Genomic DNA, 22,483 nt, shown 5'->3' with positions numbered 1-22,483 from the left:
TTATGAAGTAAACAAAAATTACTACCAGTATTAAACTGGTGCAGGGTAATAGAAACTCTTATATAGATTATATGAAATAGTTTCATATAAAACTATTATATGAAACTGTGTGGATATGGTATTGATGGGATAGAAATTGGTGTATCCTGATGTACAATCCAGCAACATTCTGGTGAAGATAAAGATGCGCCAACTGTATGATCCAACTGTTCCACTCCTGTTCTGCTCCCAGTTATGTACTCCTGATAACCACCAAACTGGAAGAAATGCTTGTTCATGTACACTGAGAGACATTTCCAAGAGTATCTGTAGTGTGCTTATCATAGCAAAAAATTGGAAGCAACCCAAATATCACTAGTAAAATGGATAATTTCCTAGTCCACTCTACAGTCTGTTATTTTTGAGACTGTGCAGATAGTATAAACCAGTTATTATAAAAAACCCTTGCCAAAAATGGCAATGAAAATGAATTAAAGTATACATAGCAACTTAGATGAATCTCACAAATATAAGGTTTCTCAAAGCTGGTTGCAGAATATATACAGTATGATACCATTTATAAGTGTTTCAAAACCCACACATGCTGTATTGCTAAGAAATACATGCATTTGTAATGAAAATGCATAAAAGCACAGGGAAGACAAGGTAAATTATGAGGGGAGTTATACAAGGGGAGTTTAATGTGTTTGTAATGTTTCATTTTTGAAGCTGGGTATTAGGTATTTCTTATGCCTTTTAAAATATTACCTAATATTTTAAAAGATTAAATGGATATGGAAATTCTCTATAATAACTTTACTGAAAAAAATTTAAGGCCTTGTTTACTTGTTTTCTGACGGGCAGTAAGTCTGTCATCTAATGAGATCTTAAAATGGAAAGGGATGACCTAGAAAGGAATAACAGTGTGGTAGTGGGGATGCTATTTTGATTCTTTTCACACAATTTAAGGCCTACAGCCTTTTCCTTATGTTGTTATAAGGAATAAACCGCTCTACAGTTTGTTATTTTTGAAACTGTGTGGATAGCATAAAACCAGTTATTATAAAATGCCTTTTTCAAATTAAGGGGTAATGTTAGTTTCCAACTAAAATGTAACTTCCTTACATCAAAGCATTTTAGAGGGGAATGTATATTCTATTTTTGTGTAGCTGGTATGGAAAATCATTATTCTTCGAAGAATACATATTTGTACAGGTTTTCTCCTTCCATATGGGTTTGTGTATCAGATTTTAGAACTGAATAATGTAATGATGCTGAACTTGTACTCTTAAGGGCTCCCTGGTTTATTTGAATTAATTTTTTTTAAACAAAGGTGTACGCCCCAAGTTGGGACGCCGGCACAGTATGGAAAATATGGAACTTATGAAGTTAACACCAGAAAAGGTGGGTGACAGGTTTTATGTTTTAAATTTCATGAACTATTATAAAATGTTTTAGTAACTTTTCATTTAATGAAATAATTTAAATAAGGCTTGCCCTATATAGATATCACTTTAAAATTTGCCTAAAAAAAAAAAAAAAACAGAAAAAGTATAGTGCAAAAAGAATGCGTACAGTATGCTGCCATCTGTTTAAGAAAAATACATGCATATATTTCCTTTGTAGATTCCTCAAACATTTCTGGAATAAGATGTAAGAAACGGGCTAACAATGATGTCTTCTGGGAAGAGGACTGAGTGTCTGGGTTAGGCTAGAAATACTTTATATACCAGTTTGAACTATTTGAATCATTTACCAAGTAAATGTATTACGTTTTTTTTTTAAATTAGATCAGGAAGATCAAAAGGACAACCTTTTTTTCCCAAGTACATAGCAACTTTATTGCCAAGATAAATGAAATTTATGATCAAGAGAAGAGTTGTTTTTCTAGCTGCATTCTTAAAAAGCTCTTTTTTTTTTTTTAAACAAGTACTTTTTGTTAAAGATACATCTTCCTTAGGCTTTTTCTTGGGTGTGAGGGGTGCATAGTAAAAGGGAAGGGACTTCATAATTAGAAACAGGTTATTGAAGGACACATCAAGACTACTTTCTTCCATTTCCTTTGAACTGAATATTACATTGTCAAAATAGGCTCTCCGCCAGGCGTGGTGGCTCGCTCCTGCAATCCCAGCACTTTGGGAGGCCGAGGTGGGTGGATCACAAGGTCAGGAGATCGAGACCATCCTGGCCAACACGGTGAAACCCTGTCTTTACTAAAAATGCAAACATTAGCTGGGTGTGGTGGTGCACGCCTGTAGTCCCAGCTACTCGGGAGGCTGAGGCAGAAGAATCGCTTGAACCAGGGAGGTGGAGGTTTCTGTGAGCTGAAATCGCGCCACTGCACTCCAGCCTGGTCACAGAGTAAGACTTGTCTCAAAAAAAAAAAAAAAAGGCTCTCGTTCTCTTATGTTCTTTTTTTTTTTTTTTCGTGATGGAGTCTCGCTGAGACTGGGACTATGGGTGTACATCATCATGCCTGGCTAAGTTTTTTCAGACAGAGTCCACACTGTGTTGTCTAAACTGGTCTTGAACTCCTAGCCTTTAGCAATCGTCCTGCCTCAGCCTCCTGAGTTGCTAGTATTATAGGTGTGAACCATTGTGCCAGCTGTGGTATATTTTTAAAAATACTTTTTATAAAATATCTTCATTACAGCAACTTTAGAAAATTTGAATACAGAAATAAAGATAATCAGTAATCCTGCCTCTTGATGGTAACTACAGTTATTTTGGCATCTGTTCATCTGGTATTTTCGTATGGATGTTATAGACACTATTTTCTAATATGTGGTAATCTATCAAGAACATCTTTCCAGCTGGACGCAGTGGCTCATGCCTGTAATCCTAGCACGTTGGGAGGCCGAGGCAGGCAGATCACTTGAACCCTGGAGTTTGAGACCAGCCTGGGCAACATGGTGAAACCCTGTCTCTACAATTAAAAAAAAAAGATAGAAAATTAGCTAGGCTTGATGTTGCATGCCATGCCTGTAGTCCCAGCTACTTGGGAGGCTGAGGCAGGAATATCGTTTGAGCCTGGGATGCAGAGGTTGCAATAAGCCATGATTGTGTCACTGGACTCCAGCCTGGGTGACAGAGTGAGACCCTGTCTCTGGAAAAAAAAAAAAAAAAGAAAAGAAAAAGGAACATCTTTCCATGCCATTAACTATTCTTCTGCCCTATCATTATAACAACAACATATGCTTTTTCAATAGTGATAGTTCATGTGTGAATAGTCTTCAAAAAACCAAAATCTAATTGTGTTAGAATCATATCCAAGATATTTTTATTCCCGCAATTCACAGAGTTATTTGGAAACTCTAGTAATTTTTAAAGGACTTTGTGATTTTTCCAAATGTCCAGCTTTTCTTTGTGAGTGGTTCTCAAATATAAATTTGTTAAATCCACAAATTATTTTTTAAAAGCTTTTAAGGCGATTTTTGTCTACTTTCTTCTTTTAGGAACATACTAATAAGTAGCAAAATTAATTAGCTATCTTCTGCCTACCTATGTAGTGATACTAACAGTGTTATGTAAGAAGCTGACCAGATTTGACCTTGTAATTCTCCAAGCGCCAAGTGATAAAATTCTATCCCTAATTTAAAATATGTTTAAGTATAATTAGTTCTTTGTATTGGTTTCTTTTCCTCATAATAAAGCTGTCAAAGAATTCATTATTTCATTATTCTCAACAAAGTAAAGAAGCATACATAAGGAAAAAGGGAATTGCTTCGCCCTGTATTCTTGTTTTCAGTATTGTTGAGAAGTTCAAATAAATATATAAGGAACATTTCTAATTTTTCTTCTTGGGTTTTGGGTGCAGTTTTATGTTCTCACATCAAGGACCATTTTCCTTTTCTCTAAACAATAGACCATGACATCCACTGTAGTAAATAATTTCCCCTTATAATGTGTATGTGAAAAGGAATCGATGGCTTGGTTCACTTACTAACCACATGTTTTAAAAACAGCAACAAGGCTTGGCGCGGTGGCTCACGCCTGTAATCCCAGCACTTTGGGAGGCCAAGGTGGGTGGATCACGAGGTCAAGAGATCGAGACCATCCTGGCCAACATGGTGAAACTCCATCTCTACTAAAAATACAAAAAATTAGCTGGGTGTGGTGGTGGGCACCTGTAGTCCCAGCTACTCGGGAGGCTGAGGCAGGAGAATCACTTGAACCTGGGAGGTGGGGCTTGCAGTGGGCCGAGATTGCACCACTGTACTCCAGCCTGGCAACAGAAAAAAAAAAAAAAAAAAAAACCAACAAATGTATTTATATGTGTATATATATATACACATACACACACACACACACACTATATATATATATATAAATGGGTTCTCACTATGTTGTCCAGGCTAGCCTCACATTCCTGGGCTCAAGCAATCCTCCCGCCTCAGCCTCCTGAGTAGCTGGGATTACAGGTGTGAGCCACCATCCCCAGCTACATGTCTCACTCCCCTGTACGTTTATTTCAGTTTGTGCTTCATGGGGCACTTTTCTGGATTGGTGGAAATGTTCTATGTATTGATTGGAGTAGGGGTTATATGGCTTCCAATCATAGACTTAAAATCTGTGCATTTGACTGTAATTTTACCTATGAAAAAATGTGTGTAACTAAAATTATTACATAGCATGAACCTGTAGACTTAATTGTAAACATTTAAGACTGAATGTTAAAGCTGCAAATGTCAGAGCTATTGTATGTGTGCATATTTTTCCCCTATACTCAATAAATGTTATTTTGTTATTTGTAGGTTGTCGTGTATTTACACCAGATCTAGACCTTTATAAATTGGTTTTGCCTACTGAGAATTTAGTATGGTATTAGTAAAAACAGTACCGTTTTATTTTTTTTTTAATTACTGCTATGTTTCAAATATTAATTTTTATGTTTAAAAATTCTACATACATCCAAAAATTCCAGTTGTAACATATTTTTAAGTAACTCACGTCTAGAGTAAAACTTTGGCTCCTTCTCTGACCGTTCATATTTTATTTTTATAAGGTTTTGGCAAACCTTGCTTTCTCATTCATAGGTTCTTTAAAACCAGCATTTTAATGTTTTGATAATGAGAAATCCACAGTATGCACTTGGTACAACATCTTGAAAATAGTGCAATATACTAAAAAAGATATTTTTAAAGAGATCTAAAATTCTTCCTCTCTCCCCCAATAGTAAATAAGTGAGTATGTCAGGTTAATATTATGGGAAACCAGAAGAGAGCTGGGGATTTAGATGTGTTTTTTCACCTGCCTTCCATTTATAATTTTGTAGATACAGAACTGGAACAGTGAAATTCTTGCTAAGCAAAAACCTCTTATTGCCAAACCTTCTGCAAAGCTACTCTTTGTCAACAGACTGAAGGGGAAAAAATACAAAACGAATTCCTCCACTAAAGTTCTTCAAGATGCCAGTAATTCTATTGACCACCGAATTCCAGATTCTCAGAGGGTACGTTTAAGTTTTTGAGTATTGTGTTTTGAGTACCAACATTTGGGTTTTCTTGTATTCATACTGAATTTTTAGTAATTTAAATTAGACATGTAATATAAAATATCTTTGTATTCATATTTCCCTGTCTTTTCTATCTTCTTCAAAATTAGAAATGGTAATTACTGTCTTAATAGATAAGTTGCTCCCTTGTATTGGACGATAATTATTTTTCTTTTTGTTTTTTTTTTTCTCGAGATTGACTCTTCCTCTGTCACCCAGGCTAGAGTTCAGTGGCGCAATCTCAGCTCACTGCGACCTCTGCCTCCTGGGTTCAAGTGATTCTCCTGCCTCAGCCTCCCAAGTAGCTGGGATTACAGGTGTGCACCACCATGCCCAGCTAATTTTTGTATTTTTAGTAGAGACAGGGTTTCACCATGTTGGCCAGGCTGGTGTCGAACTCCTGACCTCAAGTGATTTGCCTGCCTTGGCCTCCCAAAGTGCTGGGATTACAGATGTGAAACGCTGCGCTTGGCCAATAATTATTTATTTGAGTCACTGTTGTTTGCAAAAATACTACCAGTTATTTCACTGCATTGTCTGCCAGTAAAACCACCCTCTACTCAGCTCAGAAGGCAGAACAAATTAAATTCAGATGCTCAAGGATTTTTAAATATTAATTTAGAATGAAGAGTGTCTGTTAGCATCTACTTCTATTAATCATATTGAAACTGTAATGATAGAATTACAAACTTTTGATGAAAAATGAGCCTGGACAACATGGTGAAACTGTCTCTACCAAAAAATAAAAAGTTAGCCAGGTATGGTGGTATGTGCCTGTGGTCCCAGAGCCCAGGAGGTGGAGGTTGCAGTAAGCTGAGATCATGCCACTACACTCCAGCCTGGGCAACAGAGCAAGACCCTGTCTCAAAAAAAAAAAGAGAAAAATGATCATAGCAAACAGTTTATTTAATTTATTTAGAAATAAAAATACGATGGGTTTACTGATAATCAGTATCAGGGAAATCTCAAATCCAGCTACCCTATAATCTGGTAAAAGGATCAAAGTAAATTACAAAGAAGATACTTCATATTATCAAATCCATTTATCTGCCAGGCGCAGTGGCTCATGCCTGTAATCCCAGCACTTTGGGAAGCAAAGGTGGGTAGATCTCCTGGATTTAAGAGTTTGAGATCAGCCTAGCCAACATGGTGAAATCCCATCTCTACCAAAAATACAAAAAATTATCTGCGTGTGGTGGCACACACCTGTGGTCCCAGCTACTCAGGAGACTGGGGTGGGAGGATTGCTTGAGCCTGGGAGGCAGAGGTTGCAGTGAGCTGAGATTGCACCACTGCACTCCAGCCTGGGTGACAGAGTGAGACCCCATCTCAAAAAAAATAAAAAAATAAAATAAAATTGGCTGGGCACGGTGGCTCATACCTGTAATCCCAGCACTTTGGGAGGCCAAGGCAGGCAGATCACTTGAAGTCAGGAGTTCAAGACCAACCTGGCCAACATGGCAAAACCCCGTCTCTACTAAAAATACAAAAAATAGCTGGGTGTGGTGGCACATGCCTGTAATTCCAGCTACTCAGGAGGCTGAGGCAGGAGAATCACTTGAACCCGGGAGTTGGAGGTTGCAGTGAGCCGAGATCGTGTCACTGCACTCCAGCCTGGGCGACAGAGTGAGACTGTCTTCAAAAGAGTAAAATAAATAAAATCAATTTTTCCAGCAATGAGAGCCTTTGAAAAAAAAGTTAACCTTTTTGTTTTAAGTTAGAGATTTCTTTTGTCAGCATTTCATTTATACCTATACCCTTGTAGTGTCTTTTGTCTCGATTTCTTTACCCCCAGTCTGTGGTATTGTTATAGAATGCCTTGATTTTTATCAGTGGTTTCTTACATAGCTTTTCTGGGGATAGCTATGACTAATAAAATGAAAAATTATGGGGTATATAGAAATTCAGGGATATTTTTGTAGATCTAGAGCAGGACTGGAATTCAAGGAAGTCACGCCTTGGTTCAAAGTATGGGATCTTAACTAAGCTCACTTACCTCAACTGAAAATGCCCATACTTTTGGAGCCATACGTATTTTCACGTTCAGAGTCTTGAATTCTAGGCTTTTTTGCTCCTAGGAAAAAGTCTTTTGTTGGTAATTAACACATTTGACTGTGGCTTATGTATGTATCATTCCCAAACCTCAAATTTAACATGTTAAAAACTTAACTCAATCACTCCTGTTTTCCTTGTCCCAGTTAAATGGATATCATTTACTCTGTCCCTAAGTCAGGAACCCTAGTGTCATGCAAGATTCCCTCTTTCACTAACCGCATCTGAGTGTCCCTCAGATCTGCTCTCACCCTCACCCCTTTTAAAAAATATCTGCTACCCCAGCACTTTGGGAGGCCAAGGCAGGCAGATCACCTGAGTTTGGGAGTTCGAGACCAGCTGGACCAACATGGCGAAACCCTGACTGTACAAAAAATACAAAAATTAGCCAGGTGTGGTGGCATGCACCTATAGTCTCAGATACTCAGGAGGCTGAGGCAGGAGAATCACTTGAACCTGGGAGGCAGAGGTTGCAGTGAGCCAAGATCATACCACTGCACTTCTGCCTGGATGACAGAGCGAGATTCCGCAAAAGAAAAAAAAAAAAAAAAAATCTGCTACCATGTCTTAGCCTAGTACTTACCCTCTTACCTAGACTTCAATAGGTACCTGATCTCCCTGCCTTCATTTATTATCTCTAAACAAAACTGCTTAAAATTGACTATTGCTAGTGCTCATCTTATTTCACATAGGATAAAGTCTACATTTGTTAGTATTGCATACAAAGGCCTCTTCCCTTCTCTATACTTACCCCTACCCTTCAATTCATCATCAATTGAATACTATTGCATATTAACCAGTATGAAATCTCTCTCACCTCCAAATGTCTATTCATTCTTAAGGAGCCAACACAAATACATGCTATGAAATTTTCCCTGTTTCTCCTAAAAATTAGTTCCTCTCTTCTCCTCAGGCCCATAACATTTTTTGTATATGTGCCTCTATTATAATACATCATTATGAAAAAATTAAAATAATTACTTGTATTAAACATTGCATTAATCGTTTCAGTTTTGAAGCCTTCCAAATGAAGTATATAGATCTTGTTCTCCTCACAAATATTCCTTTATTTGAAGTTTGTATTTTTTCAGGGTCTTCAAATCTAAGTATAATAAAAAGACCTTAGAAATCACTATGGTAGGAAAATACCCTTGTTTTCTTTCTTAGACAGCTCTTACAAAGAGGTAAGTGTACTTAAATTCCACTGTAGAATGTTTAGAACTGAATGCAGAGCCTGAAGTACAGGCCTGTATCACCAGCGTTTGCATAATTCAGTATCTGTAGTGGTTCTGTTATGTCTGAGGTATGTTTCTTTAGCTTTAGAAATACAGGAATTAAAAACTAGAAGTCCTTTTTGTTAGTTGGATTAAAATAAGATTTTATTACCAATATTTGCCATCTTGTATTCTTTTTCAAAATGTCAATTTTCATTTTTAATCCTCATCCTTTACCTTTTGCATTTAAATGCATCATGATGTTCATTGATGATCTAAAAATAATACTGGAATATTCAAATGAACTAGACTTCCTCTCAATATTTTAGAAAATCAGTGCAGATACTATTGGAGATGAAGGGTTCTTTGACTTATTAAGCCGATTTCAAAGCAATAGGATGGATGATCAGAGATGTTGCTTACAAGAAAAGAACTGCCATACAGCTTCAACTTCTTCCACTCCCCCCAAAATGATGCTAAAAAGTAAGTCATCTCTGTTTCTCCCCCGATTTTAATAGTTCTCTTTGATATTCTTGTGGTTTATTTCTGAGAATTGAGTTCCCATCATAAGAGATATAATAAATGAGCCTGAATCCAGGTATATCTGAAATGCTGCTATTATACAGTTCAAACAAGGTTTTTTCAGTTCCCTTATGTATATCTGTGTTTTTAGTCCAATGTGCTTTCTACTAACTATATTATACTACCTCCCTAGTTTTCTTTGAAAAATCTGTTGTGGAAAATGTGACTGTTAGCCAGGTGTGGTGGTGCACGCCTGTAATCTCAGCTACTTGGGAGGCCGAAGTGGGAGGATCACTTGAGGTCAGGAGTTTGAGGCTATAGTGTGCAATGATCGTGTTTGTGAATAGCCACCGCACTCCAGCCTGGGCAGCATTGTTAGAGCCTATGTCTAAAAAATATATAAAAATAAAATCTGATTTTATTTATTTATTTGAGACGAGATCTTGCTGTTAGCCAAACTGGAATGCCAGGCCATGATCATAGTTAGTGCAGCCTTGTGCTCCTGGGCTCAAGTGATCCTCCTACCTCAGCCTCCCAAGTAACTGGGACTCCAGGCACACACCACCATGCCCGGCTAATTATTTTTATTTTTTGTGGAGATGAGGGCTTGCTATGTTGTCCAGGCTGGTCTCAAGCTCCTGGCCTCAAGTGATCTTCCTGCCATAGCCTCCCAAAGTGCTGGTATTCCAGGCATGAGCTACCGTGCCCAGCCTTAATATAACTTTTAAAAATGAGGAGGAAAAGTAGTTATACATACTTTATGATTATATATAAAATGTCAATACTTCATATCTGGATTAAGAAAGAAAAATGAAGACAGACTGAAGAGGAACCTATGGCTAAGGCTGAGGCTAAGGCCTGGCTGAGTTAGAAAGGACTAAAATAGGTTGCTTATATTTTTCTATTTCAGCTACCAGAAGACTTCTTGTACCATAGACCAAGACTTGCCAGCAGCAGTTAACTGTTAGTTTACTAAATGATTTGTATCCAGGGCCTAGAATAAAAGACACTGTCCCACACATCCTGGTCTGAGAAATTATGTTTAAGAGAAACAGTTTATTCACCTTCTGAAATCTGGTCACATATCTTATAGTTACATTTTGAGTGAGCATTAAATAGAGAAATATAGCCAAATCTGAATAACCTCCAAGTGGGTCATTTGAAGTACTCTGGGGTTCATTTTTCCCTCCCGCCAGTAAAAACCACACCCATCTAGCCAAAGCCCATCCGTGTCAGCGCTATAGCAGAAGGGCAGGGTGGGTATTGGGACTGGCAAGGCTGAAAAGATCTAGGTATATATAATAAATGTGCTTAGGTTTTTTTTTTTTTTTTTTTTTTTTTTTTAAACCTTTGGCTTTCTTCTTCTGTTCTTAGCACCATCTGTTCCTGTGGTATCCCCCAACACAGATGAGTTTTTAGATCTTCTTGCCAGCTCACAGAGCCGTCGTCTGGATGACCAGAGGGCTAGTTTCAGTAATTTGCCAGGGCTTCGTCTAACACAAAACAACAGCCAGTCGGTACTTAGCCACCTGATGACTAATGACAACAAAGAGGCTGATGAAGATTTCTTTGACATGCTTGTAAAATGTCAGGTATATCTGTATGTTTTTTTCATTCTGCATACAGCTCAGATGCCACTGAGAACACTGGCAGTGTTATAATTCTCATTCAGGAGGGGCTTATTTTTTATTAGAGAGTTATTATTGTCCCTCATTCAGTAAAAAATTATTGAACACTGATTATGTTTCAGGTGCTATTCTAGGCATTGAGGACACACTTGATTTTTAAAGGATCTTACATTTTAGGAGAGACTGTGTGTGTGTGTGTGTGTATAGAGTGTGTGTGTGTATGTGTGTTGTATTAGGTAATCATACTTGCTATGAAGAACTTTAAAGGAGGATAAAGGCGTAGTGGGTAAGCGAAGGTGTTGGTGGTAGGGGGAGTGTCTGTTTTAGGTAGGGTGGTTAGAGAAGACCTTTCTGGATTGTCATTTGAATACAGACCTGAATGCAGTGAAGCAGTCAGCCATGTGACTATCTAGAGAAAGAGTATTCCATGCAGAGGCAGCAAGTCCCCTCTTGGATATAAAAGCTTAGCCAGTTCAAGGAATGGCAAATGTGACTGGCATGGGATGGGTAGGGGAAGGAAAGAGTCACACAAAATGAGGATGGAGAAGTAATCAGGGCCTAGATCATCTAGGCTCTTGGAGGCCATGATAAAGTCTTATGTTTTAGATGTATTAAGAAGGTACTGGGAGTATCCTCAAAGAGGATCCTGGCTACTGATGGAAGAACGTAGAGTGGCAAGGGTGTTAGTATGAAAACCAGCTAGGAAGATAGTGTGGCAATGCAGGCAAAAAATACTGGTGATGTGGACTAGAGTGGTAACAGTGAGAAGTAGTCAGCGTAGGGCTACATTATTAGTTATTATATCAGTTATATATTATGGTTAGTTGGCAGGATGTCTTAATAAATTGGGTAGAGGGTTTCAGGGAAAGAGAATCAAAGATTACTTATACCTTGAATAACTGGGAAATGAATGGTTCTGTTTACTGAAATGGAGATGACTAGAGGAGAAGCAAGTTTGGAGACAAAAAGCAAGAATTCTGTTTTAGACACGTTAAATTTGGTAAACTGTTAGCCAGTTCAAGGAATGGCAGGTGTGACTGGTATAGACAATGAAGTAGAGGTGTTAAATAGGCAATTTGATGTAAAATCTGGAGCCCAAGGGAGAAGTAAATGTGGGAGACATCAGCATATAGCTGGTATTAAAGCCCTGGGAAGAAATTACCTAAAGAATAGGACAGGAAGACTAAGCCCTGAGCATTTCAAAATCTACTAGTTAGATGGAGGAAGATGAGCTGGCAAACCAGCAACAGCCAGAGAGTTGGAAGGATACCCCGAGGGTGGGCTGGGGTGGGGTGGGGGTGAGATGTGGTGTGGTGGAAATCAAGTGAAGAGTGTATCTTAAGCAGTGCTCAACTGTGGCAAATGTTGCTACGAACCTGAGTCAGATGATAACTACTAGATTTGATAACATGGAGATTACAAATAATTTTGAAAGATACTGTTTCAGTGGTGTGGTGGGGACAAAGGATTGAGTGGGGTGAGAAAATGGGAAGTGTGAAAGGGGAGATAGTAAATATAGAAAACTTTAATGGGTTAAATGGACCATTAGCTAGAAAAGAAATACAAGGCAAATGTGGTTTTTTCGTTTTTGGGGTGCTAACATAGCTTACAGGTGGAAACGGTCAAGTAGAGAAGAGTCAGTGATGTAGGTAAGTCTGTGGTAACTGAAGAACACAGTTTTTGTGTGAGAGAGGGAAAGCAGAGTACGGATTTGGAGATGGGAGCAAGTAGGAATTCTCTCTGGATGCTTTTATTGTCTCACCAAAGAAAGAAGTAGTCACTAGTTAAGACTGGGGTTGGGAAGCCCTACAAATTTGAGGAGAAAGGAAGTGGGAAATAGATGACTTAGAGAAACTGAAACTAGGGGACAATATTAAGAATACTGTGCTGTGGAAAGAACCCACCTGAGGTTCTCAGTCACTGGAAGTAAAACTGGTGAGTGCAATTGTGTATTTATCCAGTCATAACCAGCTGCTTGAGGCAGAGAGATAAATCAAGACTGATATTTTGCCAGGAGAATGGGATGTAGGGGAGAGAATGGTAGTTGAAGACATGTGCCAGGAAGTGATTTTAATAATAGACTTTATAATCTAGGCTTTAAGAAGGGAAATAAAGAAATGAAAGGTGTGAAAGTAAAAAGTAGCAGTGGTCCCAGTAGATTCAAGGAATGCTAAAGATACATAACAAACCATCAAGATCTATGAAGCAAAAATTAACAGAATTGAAGGGAGAAATGGACAGTTCTACAAAAATAGTTGAGGAATTCAATATCCTATGCTCATTAATGGATAGGACAACTAGAAGAAGATAAGTGAGGAAAAGGAGGACTTGAACACACAGTAAACCAACTAGATTTAATGTGTATAGCACACTTGACCCAACAACAGCAGTGTGCACATTCTTCTGAAGTGCATATGGAACATTTTTCAGGTCGGTCCATATGTTAGGCCACAAATTCTCAACAGATTTAAAAGATAACTATCATATAAAGTACCTTCTCTGACCCCAAAGGATAAAATAAGCAATAACAGAAGGAAAACAGGAAAAACTCACAAATTTGTGGAAATTAAACACTCTTAAACGACTAATCCATCAAAGAAGAAATCACAATGGAAACTATAAAATAGAGACAAATAAAAATAAACATACAAAAATGTATGGGACACAGCAAAGGCAACTCCAAGGGGGAAATTCATAGTTGTAAATGTTTACACTAAAAAAAGATGAAAGATCTCAAGTCAACAACCTCACTTTACAACTTAAGGAACTAGAAAAAGAAGAACAAACAAAACCCTAAACTAGCAGAAGGAAAGAAAAATAAAGATTATAGCAGAAATAAATAAAATACAGAACAGAGAAAAAAATAGAGAAAATCAATGAAGCCAAAACATTTTGAAAAATAGATTAACAAAATTGACAAACTTTTAGCTAGATAGAGTAATTTTAAAAACATTCAAATTAGTAGAAACACTAACTTACCAAGAACAAATGATGAAGAAACAGAAAATACACCCATCGTAAGGAGGTTGCATCAGTAATCGAAAACCTCTTGATAAAAGCCCTGGACCTGATATCTTTACTGGTGCATTCTATCAAACATTTAAAGAACTAACACTATGCCTTCTCAAACTGTTCCCTCCAAAAACTGAAGATAAAGGAACACTTCATAACTCATTCTATGAGGCCAGTATGGCCAATATCAAAGCCAGATAGACACTACAAGAAAAGTACAGACCAATATCCTTCATTAATCCAGATGCAAAAATCAACAAAATACTACAATCCAAATTCAGCACATCAAAAGGATTTTACAACATGACTAAGTGGGATTTATTCCTAGGATACAAGGATTGATTGTTCAACATGTGAAAATCAATCAATGTAACACATAAACAGAATAAAGGGAAAAAACACATATAGGAAAAAAAAAGACAAAATTCAAAACTCTTTCATGATAAAAACTTAAAAATTAGCAACAGTAGGAAACTACCAGAACATAATAAAAGCCATATACGAAACATGCACTACTGACATCATACTCAATGGTAACAGACTGAAAGCTTTCCTCCAAGATCAGGAACAAGATCTTGCCACTTTTATTCAATGAGGTACTAGAAATTCAAGCAATTAGGCAAAAAAGAAAAAAAGGCATTCACATTGAAAAGGACAAAGTATCAATAAAACTGAGAGGTAATCAACAAGTTCAGCAAAATAGCATGATACAAAATCAACACAAAAATCAGTTGTGTGTTTATACACTAACAATGAACAATTGGAAAAGAAATATAAAATTCCATTTAAAATAGCATCAAAAAAATAAAATACTTAGGAATTAATCATTGAGGCAAAAGACTTGTATAATGAAAACCACAAAACATTGCTGAAAGAGATGAAAGAAAACAAATGGAACAATATCCCATGTTCATGGATTAGAAGACTTAATGTTAAAATTTCAATACTATCCAAAGTGACCTACAAATTCAATGCAATCCCTGTAAAAATCCAAATGGCTTTTTCCCCCTACAGAAATAGAAAATATAGCCTAAAATTCGTAAAATTCGTATAGAACCTCAAGGGACTCCCAAATATCCAAAACAGTCTTAAGAATAAAGCTTTAGGACTCACATTTTTTTATTTCAGGTTATTACAAAACTACACTAATCAAAACAGTACAGTACTGGCATAAAGACAGACATATAGACCAAAGGAACAGAATACAGATCCCAGAAATAAACCCTTGCATGTGTGGTCAAATGATACACAACAGGGATGCCAAGACCATTCCATGGGGGAAAGGACGGTTTTATCAACAAATGGTTCTGGGTAAACTAGATAGCCGCATACAAAAAGAATGAAGTTGGACCCTTACCTAATACCATATACAAAACTCAAAGTGGATCAAAGACCTAAGCATCAGAACTAAAACTATAAAACTCAAGAGGAGCATGTGGTGGCTCACACCTGTAATCCCAGCACTTTGGGAGGCCAAGATGAGAGGACTGCTTGAGCCCAAGAGTTCAAGACCAGACTGGGCAGCATAGTGAGACCCCATCTCTATAAAAAAAATTTTTTTAATGGCACACACCTGTAGTCCCAGCTACGCAGGAGGCTGAGGTGGGAAGATCACTTGAGCCTAGGAGTTCAAGGCTGCAGTGAGCCATGATCACGTCACTGTGCTCTAGCTTAGGCCACAGAAGTGAGACCCTGTCGCTAAAGGGGAAAAAAAGGAAAGCCTCATGGCATTGGGTTTGGCAGTGATTTCTTGGTTATAAAAGCAAACAAGCAGGGAACAACAACAACAAAATAGACAAAATGGACTTAAAAACTTGTGCATCAAAGGACATTATCAACAGTAAAAAGGCAACTCAATATAAAATACTTGGAAATCACATATTTAATAAAGGATTAATATCCAGAATATATAGAGAACTCCTAAAACTCAACAAAAAACAACCTGATTCAAAAATGGGCAAAGAACTGGAAGAGGCATTTCTATAGAGATAACAAGAGGCTAGAATATGATCATGGGAGCCAAATGGCTAATGCCGAAGTGAAGGATGAGAACACTCAATCAGAGGAAGTCTAGGAACTGAAGTGCCAAGTGTTGGGTTAATTGGAGGACACTGAAATTATCAATTTATGACAGGAGAAATGAGTGAGCCAGGTATGTGTGGAGGCGGCACCGACTTAGGAGGGCAGTAAATAACTGCATCCTCTGAGGGTTGTGGGATTAAATGTTCAGGGATCTATGTGCTTATCACAGTCCCTAACAATGTAGTGGGTATTCAAATATCAGCTATCACACTTCTATTCTTATTCTTGAGCTACAATGCCAGAAACTGTGGTGTATACTTGTAAGTACATGTATTTTTTATTTGACAAGTAGCATGTCTAACATAAGAATCATAATACTCAAACTTGAAAGAAAAATTCAGAGACCAGGTATGGTGGCTCATGCCTGTAATCCCAGCATTTTGGGAGGCCAAGGCGGGCAGATCACTTGAGGTCAAGAGTTCGAGACGACCAGCCTGGCCAACATGGTGAAACCCTCGTCTCTACTAAAAATAAAAAAATTAGCCGGGTGTGGTGACACATGCCTGTAGTCCCAGCTACTGGGAGGCTGAGGCAGGAGAATCACTTGAACCTGAAAGATGGAGGTTGCAGTGAGCCAGGATCACACCACCGTACTCCTGCCTAGATGACGAAGCGAGACTGTCTCAAAAAAAATTCAGTCTAGGCTATTTCTTAACAGATTTAATTGCCTAAGATAGAGGCAGGCAAACTTTTTCTGTTAAGGGCCAGACAGAAAATATTTTAGGCTTTGCAGCCTATATGGTCTCTGTTGCAACTGCCCAACTCTGCCATTTAGTAGGGAAGCAGCCATACAGACAGTATATACACAAATGTATTGATGGGAAAATGAAAATGACTTCATCTACAGAAGCAGGCATTGGGTTACAGTTTGCTGTCACCTAGCCTAAGACGCGATTTTTTTAAGGTAGTTCCTCATGGGGTTTGTACATATTTCTAAAGATTTGTTAAGTTCCACTGTTGATGCCTGTTAGATTATAACCTTGAACTGTCATACTTAGATACAGCTGACCTTGTGTTTTATCTCAGATTTTTTGTGACCAATTGTAATTAAAACAGTATGACTTAATATAATGCACTTACTAAACCCATGAAGCAGCTATACCTATATAAGTCATTTTAAAGGAAAAATTTTATGCAGTTTCAGGTTTAAAAATTAATTTATTTCAGAAATCAGGCTGGGAACTAAAGAAAACAATGTAAAAACAAAGATTAATTTCTGAGAAGCCCCAAATAAGTTTACAACTGTGTTTTCTTGTCATGACTGACAGAGATATAACATAGCTTGGTGCTTTCTTTCCCACAGGATGTCTTTTAATCTCTTTCTCATACACTTTTAGGGATCCAGATTAGATGATCAAAGGTGTGCTCCACCACCTGCTACCACAAAGGGTCCGACAGTACCAGATGAAGACTTTTTCAGCCTTATTTTACGGTCCCAGGCAAAGAGAATGGATGAACAGAGAGTTCTTTTACAAAGAGATCAAAACAGAGACACTGACTTTGGGCTAAAGGACTTTTTGCAAAGTAATGCTTTGTTGGAGTTTAAAAATTCAGGGAAAAAATCAGCAGACCACTAGTTACTATGGATGTATTTTTTTTTCCTTTCAGAACACGGTAAGGAAACAATCTATTAATTTTTTCCTTAAAAGGAGAATTTATAGCACTGTAATACAGCTTAAAATATTTTTAGAATAATGTAAATAGTTAACCTTCAGTAGTCTATTAAGGCATTAATACTTCTCTGGACACGTGCATGTTTGAGGGTGGAGGTGTCCTGTAAAGGTGCTTCATCATCTGTGATTACTTGGGATGTGTTCTTTAGCAGCTTGTTAGGTTACTTTACCTAATGTTTGTAAAGTAGGAAGTTAAGTGAATCATAGATTAGAATTTAATCCTCTTATGGAAATAATTTTTTAAAATCTTGACAATGGCATTATTTTTACACATAACCATGGATGTAGTGGGAAACAATGCTGTTTAGTAAAAATAATGTACTTGATCAATGTAAAAAAGCATATAAAATAGTCTTATTAAAAATCTAGTTTTTTTTTTTCTCCATGAAAATCTATTTTCAATATTTTTTAGGCCAAAGTCAGTATAAAACTCTATTTCTTGGGCTGGGCATGGTGGCTCATGCCTGTAATCCCAGCACTTTGGGAGGCTGAGGCAGGAGGATCGCTTGAGGCTAGGAGTTCAAGACCAACCTGGGCAACATAGTAAGACCCCCGTGTCTACAAAAGACAAAGCAGCAGCCAGGCGCGGTGGCTCATGCCTGTAATCCCAGCACTTTGGGTGGATCACTTGAAGTCAGGAGTTTGAGACCATCGTGGCCAACATGGCGAAACCCCATGTCTACTAAAAATACAAAAATTAGCTGGGCATGGTGGCATGCACCTGTAGTTTCAGCTACTTGGGAGGCTGAGGCAGGAGAATCGCTTGAACCCCTGGGAGGCCGAGACTGCAGTGAGCCAAGACCTGCCACTGGAGTCCAGCCTGGGTGAAAAAGCAAGACTCTGTCTCAAAAGAAAAAAAAAAGAAAAAAGATAGCAAGCATGCTGGCAGACACCTGTAGTCCCAACTACTTAAGAGGCTGAGGCAGGAGGACCACTTGAGCCCAGGAGGTGGAGGCTGCACTGAGCTTTGATCTTACCACTGCACTCCAGCCTGGGTGACAGAGCAAGACCCTGTCTCTGGAAAACAGGTATCTTTTGTGTGTTCTGGGCTATTTGTTTAAAAATATATATATTTAAAATGGTCTCTTCTGTTCCATAATACTGCTGTAAAACAAACTTTTCTAAGTTCCAATATAAAAAAAAGCAAAAAACACCATGTGGTTAGGTCAGGAACCTAGGACACGTAAATAGAAAACAGATGAAAACTCACAAAAATTAAGTATTAAAGATGTCAGCTAGAACATTAGTTGTCATTAAGCCCTGTCTTCCTTATCCCAGATACTGAAGGCAGTTTACAAGGGGATAACAAAGTAACTGTAGCAAAAGACAAGTATGGGACAGACCAGGGCCCGGAGTAACACTGCATCACAGACTGCAAAAGCCCATGCTTGGAACAAGCTGCCAACTTGTTCCACACTCCTTCCTTCTGACTGTGCACAGCTGGGATAGGATCTGGGGATGTGGACCCTTATTCTTTCAAAAAGTCATTCAGGTGATTTGGATGGGCAACTAGAACTATTTATCTAAATGGCCAATGTTTTTTAAAGAGAAAATCATAATCTGGAATTCAAGTGCTCAGCCAAAAAAAAAAAAAAAAAAGGTACTAAATTAAAACCTGGATTACATTATGTTTCACGTATACTATAAGGTGTGATGCCCTGGATAGCATTTAAAAAACTCAGGTAAGTTTCGTGGGGTTCTTATAAGAAAATTCAGTAACACAGTATACCACATCACAATGTAAAAAGTTTATTTTGTGTATACACTAGTTCTTACAGCCTGTAAACATTCAACATTATTCCGTTTAAACATTGTTTTTAATAGCTGTCTATCTACCCTGTTCTGATTTTCCTAAAAGCTTCACACTATATAGGCTGGGCACGATGGCTCATGCCTGTAATCCCAACACTGTGGGAGGCCGACAAGGGCAGATCACTTGAGGTCAGGATTTCGAGACCAGCCTGACGAAACTCCGTCTCTACTAAAAATACAATAATTAGCCGGGTGTGGTGACGCACACCTGTAATCCCAGCTACTTGGGAGGCTGAGGCAGGAGAATCGCTCGCTTGAACCCGGGAGGTGGAGGTTGCAGTGAGCCAAGATTGCGCCACCGCACTCCAGCCTGGGCGACAGAGCAAAACTCTCAAAGTAAAATTAAACTTTAAAAAAGGTTCACACTATAAAACTTAATTTTAATGACATACTGGCTAGTCAATAAGCCTTATCTCTTTTCTGATAATAAACTGGCCCTGATGTGTTCAATTTGCTTTCATATTTAAGTCTTTCCTGAATTGCTGTCGTCATTCAACAGCAGTTGCACGTTGCCTTGCTAGCTGTCAAAGTAGATTTCATCCCCAAATGGATATCTGTAATGAAAGAATACAAAGGTGAAAGTTTATTTAAAATTTTTTAAAAAGAATTTGTTTTTGGATTAAAAGGCATGCAAGCAGCTTTAATTCCACTCACAGTTACAGTCTATCACCTGGGGCATTCACTAATTTTCAGAGTCGGATCATAGTTCAAAAGACAGCTCTCCCTTGGGGTCAGTGTGAACACGTCTTGTCCCCAGAGGACTACTTTATACGCATGGATGTTCACAAATTTATTCTAAACTGCAGGTGTCTGTCAGGATTCATTTGTTACATGCCCTCTGTGTTAAAAATCTTAAAATCCTTTTGCACTTCTTAGAAAAAATAACCCTTCTGATGAAATACTAAAGATGTTTGCAATATTAAACTAGAATATATTAACATGTATGATTTTTTTTGGGACAAGGTCTTGCCCTGTCACCCAGGCTGGAGTACAGTGGCTAGATCATAACTCACTGCCACCTCGCGATCTTCTTCTCTCAGCCCTCCAAGTGGCTGGGACTACAGGCGGGTACCACCATGCCTGGCTAGTTTTATTTTTAGTACATAGCCTTGAACTCCTGAGCTTAAGCCATCATCCTCCCTCGACCTCCCAAAACGCTGGGATTGTAAGCATAAGCCACTGCGCCTGGCCTGAAATTAAATTGTTACAGGCACATAAGTAACACTTCCTGGATCCAAAAATGTGTATTTTGCATTTCATATTAAAATCAAAAAGCAAGTGCTTGGGATACAAATATCTGCATGAAAATTTAAAGACTTTATTCCTGACTGGTATCATTTTTAGTAAGCAGTTGAACATAACTTGTAGTGTGAATATGGTTAAAACAAAGGACACCTGATGTCTGTGAAATCTTGTAGTGTGAATATGGTTAAAACAAAGGACACCTGATGTCTGTGAAATCTGCTAAGGACAGGTACAAAATTTATGCATTGCTTTTTAAAAAGTTTAAAATGAGGAATGCTTTTGATAATCAGAAAGACTAATGTAAAGTGCTGACTGATGTCCTGTCTGCAGTTAAGGAAGACACCCAACTTTTCTTCCTCATCATGGTATTCTCTGTGTAGAGATTTCTAAAAATGCAAACTTCCTATGGACAAGACAATATGATCTGCTATAATATAAATTAAGATATGGTAATATGCTAGGATTCTGAGTAACATGAAAAATACGTCTTATAAAAAGCCCATGTACTTCATTTGGTGGGGAAAAGAATAATGTTATTTTCAGTCGACTGACTCTGTAAAACAGATTACCAATGTTATCTAAATTGCCCTGGCAGTCTTCAGTTTTCTCTAAGTAAACATAAAGTAAAAGTGACAATAAGGATGCAGACGTAGTAACAGCTGCAGAAAAGATGAAACTACAAAGCCACAATGACCTGTGGGCAGGCTACATAGAGACAAGCTGAGGTGTCAGTCAGACTGATCCTGGTAACGACACTCCATGGCTGCATGAAGATGCTGGAGGCACCAAGTAGGTGGCCTTAACTCTAGTGGATTCCACTAGGCAACGTAAGTTGGTTAGTGGGTTCCTCTAAGTGCCTATAACAATAAAATTTCTTTTTCAATGTCCCCAATTCAAACTGGTCTCCTTAACTATCCAGAATCAGTGATGCCTGCCATCTGTTCATCTTAAACACTCCCTACTTTATGGGAAATAAATATCAAAGAGAAGATGAAATTAAAAGCTTTTACATACATACATGTGTTTGTTAATTCTAATTGTCAGTAAAAATGTGAATGTTGAAGTTGGCACCTTTGTAGTAATCAGAATACTTGCAGAGAAGAGAAAGAGAGTGAAGAGTATACTTTACAGAGCTCGAAGGAGACTTGAGGCTGTCGTTTGTGCTGGTGTTCCTCTAGCCACAGGGACTGCTGACCAGATCCTGTCCACGTGATCCAGCCACACCACTTGTGGGGCTGTATGTGTTGCCTTGGTCTGGGCTGCCCACAGCTTCAGACTTGAGCTGGGCCTTTTCCGCTGCAGGTGAACCTTCTGTATTCCCTGATGTGTCTTGGCCAGAGACAGGCTTGGCAGACTGGCTGCTTTCAGTACTGCTTTCTTTCAGTGTGCCTTCCCCCAGGATTCCACCTATCTCCTTGGGCTTTGTATCCAAAACAGGTGATTTCTGCTATAAAGTACAAAATTACATTTTAACTGTTTAATGTAATGTGAAGTCTCAGTAATCAAACATATCTAAAAAGTTCCCACCCTAATCTGTTGTAGCAAGCTCCAAACTCTTTCAAATCCAGGGTCCAGTGCTAAGTTATAATTATGTAAATGTTACTATACCTCACCAAACTCCACTGTACTCCCACGGAGGAGTGGGAACACTTAGGGCATACTGGGTGGTCTAGTGGCCCAGCTTAGAAGGGGTCAAGAGAATTGGTCATCAGTATTGTTAACTTCTTTAGAAGGGGTCAAGAGAATTGGTCATCAGTATTGTTAACTTCT

General features: G+C 38.2%; 2 protein-coding genes across 10 annotated transcripts in view; one reads left to right on the top strand and one right to left on the bottom strand.

The window, feature by feature from the left end:
• Window positions 1-18,041, top strand: part of GPSM2 (G protein signaling modulator 2) — an 80,245-nt gene extending 62,204 nt beyond the window's left edge. For 2 of the 4 annotated variants that reach the window (XM_023196234.1, XM_023196236.1), the window contains 5 exons: window positions 1,313-1,383; window positions 5,255-5,431; window positions 9,069-9,222; window positions 10,636-10,853; window positions 17,321-18,041. In XM_023196234.1, the coding sequence (XP_023052002.1) occupies window positions 1,313-1,383; window positions 5,255-5,431; window positions 9,069-9,222; window positions 10,636-10,853; window positions 17,321-17,560 (860 nt within the window). In that variant the 3' untranslated portion in view covers window positions 17,561-18,041. The remainder of the gene's footprint in view (window positions 1-1,312; window positions 1,384-5,254; window positions 5,432-9,068; window positions 9,223-10,635; window positions 10,854-17,320) is intronic. The other 2 variants (XM_023196233.1, XM_023196235.2) reach the window with 2 other exon arrangements.
• Window positions 18,042-19,384: 1,343 nt separating this feature from the next.
• CLCC1 (chloride channel CLIC like 1) overlaps window positions 19,385-22,483 on the bottom strand; it is a 33,227-nt gene continuing 30,128 nt past the window's right edge. For 4 of the 6 annotated variants that reach the window (XM_023196239.1, XM_023196243.1, XM_023196242.1 and 1 more), the window contains exons 11-12: window positions 21,850-22,160; window positions 19,385-20,025 (exon numbers count right to left, since the gene is read on the bottom strand). In XM_023196239.1, the coding sequence (XP_023052007.1) occupies window positions 21,888-22,160 (273 nt within the window). In that variant the 3' untranslated portion in view covers window positions 19,385-20,025; window positions 21,850-21,887. Of the gene's footprint in view, window positions 20,026-21,842; window positions 22,161-22,483 lie in introns of all 6 variants that reach the window. The other 2 variants (XM_023196240.1, XM_023196244.1) reach the window with 2 other exon arrangements.

Source organism: Piliocolobus tephrosceles, chromosome 1 (genome assembly GCF_002776525.5).
Source record: "Piliocolobus tephrosceles isolate RC106 chromosome 1, ASM277652v3, whole genome shotgun sequence".
Taxonomy (NCBI): Eukaryota; Metazoa; Chordata; class Mammalia; order Primates; family Cercopithecidae; genus Piliocolobus; species Piliocolobus tephrosceles.
This window is presented reverse-complemented; position numbering and strand designations above follow the sequence as displayed.